Source organism: Lactuca virosa, chromosome 2 (genome assembly GCF_052849685.1).
Source record: "Lactuca virosa cultivar CGN04683 chromosome 2, Lactuca_virosa_CGN04683_v6, whole genome shotgun sequence".
Classification (NCBI taxonomy): domain Eukaryota; kingdom Viridiplantae; phylum Streptophyta; class Magnoliopsida; order Asterales; family Asteraceae; genus Lactuca; species Lactuca virosa.
The window spans coordinates 269,251,825-269,261,591 of record NC_136427.1 but is presented as its reverse complement, the minus strand read 5'-3'; the positions used below and the strand labels follow the sequence as shown (position 1 = coordinate 269,261,591).

The 9,767-nt window shown below is 34.4% G+C and overlaps 1 protein-coding gene across 1 annotated transcript; it reads left to right on the top strand.

Annotated features, from left to right (window-relative positions):
• Window positions 1–6,974: 6,974 nt before the first annotated feature.
• On the top strand, window positions 6,975–7,358 carry LOC145158500 (uncharacterized). Its single transcript, XM_079077390.1, has one exon. The coding sequence runs from the start codon at window positions 6,975–6,977 to the stop codon at window positions 7,356–7,358; it is 384 nt and encodes a 127-aa protein (XP_078933516.1).
• The last annotated feature ends 2,409 nt before the right edge of the window (window positions 7,359–9,767 follow it).

The window sequence follows — 9,767 nt, the reverse complement described above, 5'->3', positions numbered from 1 at the left end:
GGGTATGTCAGATACTTGTCTCTATTTCAGATATCCTTAAGGTGTGCCATTCTGCTATGTGTTGAATCGTCTTGCACTAGGTCTTGATCTAAGGCTCTAGTCTTTAGGAATTCGATCTGTGCTACTGATTTGAGGATCCTCTAGTCGTAGACCTCGTCCTAATCTCTTAGCTAAGCATACTAAACTATTGATCCATAAATCCTCAAGCGTTTAGATAGTCAACTCGGACATCCAAGTTTACACATGCGTTGGTCGGACCATAATAAAACTTAGTTGCACATTCTAGGTCTAGTTGTTGTCCGGCCGCAATACTAGACTAACCCTAGGATTTGTTTTTGACCTAAAATCTTAAGTTATGATTTTAATGGATAGTTTTTGTGATATAAGGGTGTATTTAAAAGAGTTTGTATAACTCTTTATCTGATTAGTGTTTGATTAGGGTATTTTGTTAATTCTATGTTTTTATACTTCAACACTACTAAGCAAGGATCGGTCAGATTAGAAGTGTCGGAGGGCAGGACCATTATAGCATATAGCCGTTCTGCAATCCAGCAACCCACGCGATAGTTCAAACTAGTTACCTCTCCTGTAAGTAGTCTATTTGTACGATAATTAATAATAATACTTTTATTAGGTTTAACAAATTTAGAGTATACGCTCTAGGTCATAGTCGTATTTATTAAGGAATTACTAGTTCGAGATAACCTGTAGCTCTGATACCAATCTGTCACACCCCTGACCGACGGTGGAAGTGTCGGGCTGTGCGACGTAGGGATATTGGATCAAGGCATACATATATATATATATATATATATATATATATATATATATATATATATATATATATATAGAACATAACTCAAAAGTATATCACAAATGATACTTTTATTTGTTATTATTTATTTGGGATTACATTGTTTAAAATGTCAATCACACATCCTAAACATAACTACAAATGACAAATAGACAGAACTAAACTCGAACAAGCTTATGTGAAGACATCTTCCTTGGTACGACTATCCTCCTCACTCATCTCCCGGAAAATACATGTATTTTTGAAAATGTCAATATAATGTTCGTGAGTGCAAAGGTTTTTATAGTTTTTTGCTTTATTTGGTTGTATTAAAATAAGAATCCTTTTTCTTTTAGAAAAACATTTCTTAAAATATTTTATCAACCTTAGTTTACTATCTTTTTAGGATACTTTACTAATCCTAAATTACTATCTTTGTAGGATATTTAACGACCCTATATTATTATCTTTTAGGATATTCTATTAATCATAATTTACTATTTTTAGGATGTTTTACTAATCCTAACATATTTTACCTATAACTCTAAGGCGTCCCTCTTGGTAGTCGAATCTCTAAGGTGGTTGTAATGTGTTACCATGAGCCCCATAATCGACGTTCTTTGACTAGTGATTACTCCGCCACGACACTTCATCAAATGTCGAATAGTGATTAATATAAAAGTTATCCTGATGGGATTGTAGCTAGCAAACACAGGTGGGGTGTCAATCCCCGTATATATTTGTACATATCTTTCTAGCTCTCGCAAGATTAACGATTACAGGTTCGGGGTAGCCGAATTTAATCAATACTATTGGATGAATATTAACAGCTCACTAACGCATTAACCTTAGGTATTTTATCTTTTATCTTTTATCTTTCATAGTGATTTTCTATAACTACCACAATATAAACCCCTTTAATTTTATATTTGATAATTATATCTTTTGTTTCCTTAATTGCAAGTGCAAAAAACCAGAAATACCCTTTTTGATTTAATTAATCGTTTAATTATTTGCTAATTTGTGATTGGTGCATTTAGGAACACAATAGTTGCTAGAAACATTTGAACTTAGCTCTCTCTCTCTCTCTCTCTCTCTCTCTATATATATATATATATATATATATATATATATATATATATATATAGAGAGAGAGAGAGAGAGTTAAGTTCAAATGTTTCTAGCAACTATTGTGTTCCTAAATGCACTAATCACAAATTCGCAAATAATTAAATAATTAATTAAATCAAAAAGGGTATTTCTGGTTTTTTGCACTTGCAATTAAGGAAACAAAATAAATATATGTTGACCTAATATCTCTTCTTTATAACCAAAGAGTCGGCTGTTTCAAAGTTTCACCCGATCACCACACACACCAACACACCACCACCAAATTCTTCGTTCTTCAAGGAATCAAAGGCCTTCAAGAAATCAAAGGGCTTCAAGAAATTATACGGGTAATTATAAATTTCATTATAGATTATTCGTTCTCTCATTTTTTTTCTTCACCCTCCACAAATAAAAATCAAGAACAAAATTGATCCGTCGACACTAAATAGTAGACAGGCTCCAGCCGACAACCAAACACGACTTGATTTCTGATTTCACTAGTTAATCTTTCTTCTACTTGATTTCTAACCCTAAACACGACTTTGGGGATGAAGGAAAAAAGAAACCAGATTATGGGGATAATTTCTAACCCTATAGTCTGGTTGGAACTTTCTTTTATTGTTTATGTTTTTAGTTTTCTCTATAACAAGAAATTTGAAGGCTTTTGCTCCAACAAGAAATTCAAAAAATTAAAAGTATAATTTTTATGTACATAGCAGTGGTATTGATTGGATAAGTACCACAAATGTTTGATTATGGGTGTATCTGACATCAATTCTGCTGGAATGGAAGATCAAGTTCTAATGTTGTCAGAATGGAATCTCGATTTTATGGCATGGAATCTCAAATTACTCGTTAGTATTTGAAGGTATACACTATTTTATTGTAAATTTAGTCACATTCATGTATTTATTAATTACACGTGTTGTATGTTTCATCAAAAGAATTGGTTTTGCCATCCAGAAAGGGCTAGCGGCGCAGCTTGTTGCCCGTTTGCCTTCAATCGATATATATTGAACTATATTAGTCGAATTCATGTCTTGCAAATAAAAAAAATTGTTTGCTAAAATGCTTGAATCAAATATTTCAGCCAATTTTTTTGTAATCTTTGAAATTTTTTTCTGCATGTTCTCCTTTGTGTTAGCTACAAGTTAGGTTCTGAAGTCATTTTAATTGGATTCATATTGGCTGAGTTACAGTCCTTCGAACATTGGATGTTACACCTATATTTTCAGCACTTTTACTTTGTTCAGAAATTTTTTGTGATCTTTGAACAGTCATATTTCCCACATTCTTGCTTGTAATAATATGACCTTTTTCCAACGTATTTTCCTCTGTGTTAGCAACAATGTAGGCTTTAGAATCATTGTAATTAGATTAAGTCGATTATTTGGATCAAGTGACTCGGGGAATAATTGATCAAGTGACTCGAGTATTACATTCTGTTAGAATAAATTAAAAGTATTTAATGTCTAACACATTCTATTAGAATTTATAGTTTTGTTCTTTTAGAATATACTAAAAGTTTTAATATTTTAAAGTTGTTTATGTTTTCTTTGTGGATATAGATTTTGAAGAGGTTGCCATTGATGTGCAAAAAGAAGAAAACATGGAGAACAAGAGTATTCTAGCATAATGTATTTTGCCATAATATATAAAGTGGTTATTAACAATAATATTCTTTCAGAATGGATTAGTGTTTTTGTTAGATTTTGATGTTTTTATTTTTATTTTTTTAACCATTCTTAGTTTTAATCTTTAAGAATAAATATAATTCTTAAACCATTATTAATCTTTTTTTTTTCAAAATGAATGTAATAATTGTTTAGTCTTATTCTTTACAAATTAATGTAATTAGTGATTCTTAAAAAATAAAATCCGTATTCTTTAGAAAATGTTATTCTTGATAATATGTTGTATAATTCTTTAAGCATGTTAATTATAAAAAATATATTGAATGAACCATATTATGCAAGAATAAAATCGAAAATATATTTACTAGTTTATGTTTGACTCTCTTTCATTCGGACAGAATAAAATCGGTTAGTATTAGAAATTATTATAGAATTAAATTTGAATTAATTTAAAAAATTCAGATTTACAAAAAGGAAATTAATTATCCCTTAAAATCCGGAAATTTCCTTTTTTAATGTAGGTTAATTGACCAAAACACCATTCTGCTGAAATTTGTGTGATTATATGATACATGTTACCCTATTGTAATATCGTAGACCCTCAGATCATGACCATTAATTTTATTCATCTATTGGTCCAGAATTGTGCTTACGGGCACAGAATAGATGTAAGAAACAAAATAACCTAGCCATATATATATATATATATATATATATATATATATATATATATATATATATATATATATATATATAGGTATACAGGAAGAGTAGCAACCCTAAACATATTCATCTCAAGATCCTCAGAGAGGTGTAAACCTTTCTATGACATGTTGAAGAAGAACAAAAGGTTTGAATGGACTAAAGAGCACGAAGATGCCTTTAAGGAACTTAAAAATTATTTAAGTTCAACACCCTTGTTGGAGAAACCATTAGATGGGGAACCTCTCCTTCTCTACCTTTCAGTATCCTGTAAGTGTAGTTTTAGTAAATGATCTTAACGGGGACCAACATCCCATCTACTATGTAAGTAAAAGCCTCTTGGATCCTGAGACCAGGTACTCGCACCTTTAAAGACTAATACTTGCATTAGTAATTGCTTCCACGAAATGAAGACACTATTTTGAAACAAATATTATACATATAAGAGCTAATTACCCTATTACGAATGATATGAGAAAACAAAAGATGTCAGGAAGGATGGAAAAGTGGTCAGTGAAGCTAAGCACATATGACATCAAATATGAAACAAGATCAACAATAAAATCACAGCACTAGCACACTATGTGCTGATTTTAGTGATGATCTACAACAAGAACCAGAATTGGAAAGTAAGATATTCAAAAAAGAAGAAAGCATGGGAAGATGGATGCTCTTCACAGATAGGGCATCCAACCAAAAAAGAACCTTCCTTGGGATCGTACTAAAATTGCCACTGGGGGACATCCTACCCTAGGCAGCCAGTTGTGAATTCGAGGCAACCAATAACGAGGCTGAATACGAAGTACTGATCATAGGATTACAGTTGGCCACAGATCTTCAAATCAAGGATGTTCAGGTAATTGTTGATTCTTTATTATTAACTAATCATTTTAATGGATCCTATGCACTAAAAAGAGAAAGACTAGCACTATACCTCCATATCCTCAAAAAATTAGCCTCCGATTTCGAAGCTTTTAGCCTAAGTCAAGTTCCAAAAGAAGAAAACATCGAGGCAGACGCATTGGCCAACCTAGGATCTTCCCTCAGGATCTCGACAATAATATGGATCCCTATAACCCATATATTGATCCCAACGATAGAAGATCCCTCCAAGAAACCAAACAATCCTAATGACCTGGATCAAACAAAAAATGTAGCAATGATCGAAGATCATGATCCTCAATCACTTCTTCAAGATCCTAATCGTTAGGATCCTAACATCCAGGATCCTCCACAAAATTTTAAGATACTGGATCCAACCCACTGTGGAGTATCTCCAAAATGACATGATTCTAAGGGAAGGGAAAAGCGATAGAGTGTTCCAGATGAGGGTCTCGCGCTTTGAGATGATCCAAGGGAAGCTATACAAGGAATTCATGGCTGGTCCATACTTGAAATGCTTGGAAAGTCATGAGGTTGTTGAAGTACTAAAGGACATACACGAAGGAGATTGTGCTAATTTTTGGATTAGGTGTCTAAGCCAATAACTAAATTGGTATATACTTGAATAATTAGCAAAGTCCTTTTGGATTGCCCTCAAACCTGGTAATTGAATAGGATGACTCTTTGAGAGAGAGACTAATTTATTGATTTATTATACTATTAATAAATAGCAATAAATGTTTTATTTATATATTATGAGAATAATATAGTAATTAGAAATGTTATTACTTAATTAAGAATTAATCATAAATTAATTAGATTTAATTTGGGGATTAACTAGATAAATTAAAAGTGTGATGACCTAAGCTGTAATTGTTCAATAGTTGAACAAAAGGATTTCCAGAACCTTCCTAAGGCGGTGGACAGTTTTGGGATAGATTATAGAGTTTCTACGAAATCCCTTGAAGATAAAAAGGAGAATTGGATAATTACTTAATTTGAAAGAATAGTATTATATTCAAATTAGGGTTTCTAGGGTTTCCTAATGCAGCTATAAATAAGGCCTTAATCCTTCAATTTTCAGCCACTTATCCTCTTAAGAGAATAGCCAAAAATTTCCTCCCCTATCTTCTCTCTTCAAGTTTCCTTAGTTGCTATGGTTTGGGTGTGAACCATCAAAGGCACAAGATTTTTGGTGCTTGCTTCCAAGAGCTTTTGAATAAGGTTTTCATTAATTATTTACAAGAATAACCAAAGGGTATGTAAACCCTAACTATTTTATGTTTTTCGAAAATACTAGGGTTTTCATTGGGTGATGTTCATAGATTATAACTTTCAATAGTCAAAACATAGATCCAATTAGGTTGCATGTGAACTTAAGAGTTAAATTAATTTCCGCCACATGATTTTTGTAATCATGTTGGGGAAGAACCTTAGGCTCCAAAGTGTTAAGGACGGGGTACTACTGGCCAACGATGAAGAAAGATATATTCTCATATGCACAAAGATGTGATGCTTGTCAAATGCATAACAACATCCTTCATCAAGCAACAAAACATTTACATCCTATCATCTCCCCTTGGCCATTCATGAAATGGGGAATGGATATAGTTGGCAAGTTACCAAAAGCTCCTGGTGGAAAGGTCTTCATGCTAGTAATGACAGACTATTTCTCAAAATCGATAGAGACTGGAGCCTTTGTTCAAATCTGAGACAAGGAGGTAGCGTCATTTATCAAACATAATATTCTGACCAGGTTTGGGATCCCTGCCGAGATCATATGCGACAGTGGATCCCAATTCATAAGCAAAAGGATTAGAGACTTTTGCACGATTTAGGGAATTAAAATGATAATGTCCACTCCTGCTCATCCACAAGCTACTGGTCAAGCTGAATCCAACAATAAAATCATAGTTAACAATTTGAAGAAAAGACTAGATGAAAAGAAAGGAAGATGGGTAGAGGAACTCCCTTTCGTCTTATGGGTAGATATGACCACTTCAAAAATGGCCACTGGCCAAACTCCATACTCTTTGGTATTTGGAACGGAATCCGTGATCCCAACTGAAGTGGTGATCCCAACGACAAGATACCAATTACAGGATCAAGAAAACAATGATATGATCCTAGCCCAAGATCTTGACACTGTTGATGAACTCATGGATCTTGCTAGGATCCGCACTGCTGCTCATCAACAAAGGATCGCTAAAGCATACAATAAGAACATTATATTATGAAGATTTCAAATTTGAGACTTGGACCTTAGGAATACATTTCAAAATACCAAGGATCCCAATGCAGGTAAATTGGCACCTAAATAAGAACGACCATATCTCATCAATTCAGAAGTAGGAAAGGGGGTATTTTGGTTGGATACTGTAACACCCGGTTTTCTGGATCACGTCGATTTAGGGTTTCAAGGAGTCAATGCATGGTTTTTGGGAAAAAACCAAGACTCACGACACAAGCCACAAAGAGGTCACGACATGAGCAGCGAACAATGAAGATTCTAATTTAAACATAAGTCACGTCGTGAGAATTAAGAGCTCATGACGTGAGGTACGATGCAACCCAAGCCCAAGATCTTTTAGGGTTTCCATCTTAATTAAACCCTATAAACATCATTTTAGGGTTCCAAACCAGCCTCCTTCCTCCCTAAACTCAGTAAAACCTTAACTCTAGCCTTTCCTTTTGTTTCTTGAGATATTGGTGGAGTTTTGGAGGTTTTAAGAAGAAGAGATCACCATGGAAGAATACTTACAGCTTGGAAGCTTCATTTTCAACCTTTAGCCACACTTCTGGACCAATGTGAGTAATCAAGATTCAAGATTTATGTTTCCTTATTGCTAGATCTAGGCTTTTATGCATATTTATCCAAGATCTTAAGAGTTAGAGTGTTGGGACTCCATAAAGTTGGCAACTTTATGGGTCCTTAGGGTCCCTAGATGCTTATATGTCACGGATCTGAAGTTTGAATGATGTTGGAGTTCATGCATGAGAATTTATCCTCTTTTTCTCCATGAATGACTTAGTTTGAGCCCAAGTCTTGTATTGGATATACAAGACCTTAAAGCATCGATTTTTATGATCCTTGGAGTGTTATGAAGCCTCCTGGAACAGATGGATTAGTAGCTTAATGGATTAAGAGTTTTTGAATCAATATGGCACACAGACGAATATCACGACATGAGGAAGATACATGTCACGTCATGAGGAGTGTAAAACCCAACTATTTTGTCATGTAGTGGCTCACAACGTGAGCCTTAGATGGTCACATCGTGAGGGTCTACTGACTGTTGACTTTCATTGACCATTGACTTTTTGACAAAGTTTTACTTTAGATCAAACTTGAGGATTTTGGGTAATTGATTGAGATTCTATCTAGTTTTGGTATTAGTTGATCCGTGGGAATAAGCAGTGCTTAAAAGGGATCATATCACAGTGTTTCAGTATTCTTCGATTCATGTGAGTTTTCCTTACTATACTTACGGTTCGAAGGCACCAAGGCCGGCCCGTTGGATTGATGTCATGGTTTACCATATGTTGCTATGTTGTAGTGATATGTTAGATCTATATCCTAGTTTCTAGGAAGTTGTTATGCTGTAGAGATCGGTAGATCTGCCTGTTTGTCTGTTTGCTGATTATATGTTTATCTGTTATGTATATGTCGACATATTTTGATTTGTGGTTGAGGCTTTACTGTTATGTGCATGAGCCAACAGACAAGGGGTATTCCAACCTGATGGTTGATTGGGCCCGAGGGTATTCCATCCCGAGAATGACTGGACCCATTTTATATTGACATTCCAACCTGATGGTTAATTGGTCCCGAGGGTATTCCATCCTGAGGATGACTGGACCTAGTGTATATTAGAATTCAAACCTGGGGTATTCCATCCCGAGGATTACTGGACCCGGAGGTTGATTGGGCCTGGGGTATTCCAACCTGATGGTTGATTTGACCCGACATGCTTGTTCGTATATCTTATTTGTTTGTATGGTGGTACTTTAGGGGGAAACTCACTAAGCTTCGTGCTTATTGTTTTAGTTTATTCTTTTAAGTACTTCAGTTGATCGTGGCAAGGTGAAGGCGTGATCGTGCACATCCTCTTGGTTTTGATGATACTGAATCGAGGATACTCTGATATATGATTTCTGTTTTTTGGAACAATGTTTTGTAAAGGAATGGTTTTGATTGGATGGTATCTGAAAACCATGATTTTACTTGATTTAAGACTGAAATTTTTTTGTCTTGATTTTTGGGATGTTACAAGTTCGTATCAGAGCCCTGGTTTGAGTGAATTTGATGAGCATTCGTGTGAATCCATTCTCAAGCTAAGGATCTGTAAAAGTTTTCAAAATTGTGTCAAAATTATTTTTAGAATTGTTTTCTAAATTATTTTCAAAAGTAACCAAGGAAGGATGAAATGTGTACGATCAGCCGGAGCAAGCACTTTTAGCCCAAATTACCCACACTTTTATTTGCTTTCGATGATTGTGATAGAACTGCTTGCTAGTAGTAGGCTTGGGAACTTCAGGAATTGCATGATAGAATTGCCTGATGTATGATGCCTGATAGCCTAGGAAACTTGTATGTTAGATGAAATTGACATCATTACTGTAGTTGCTTAGTGTGTACATCATAG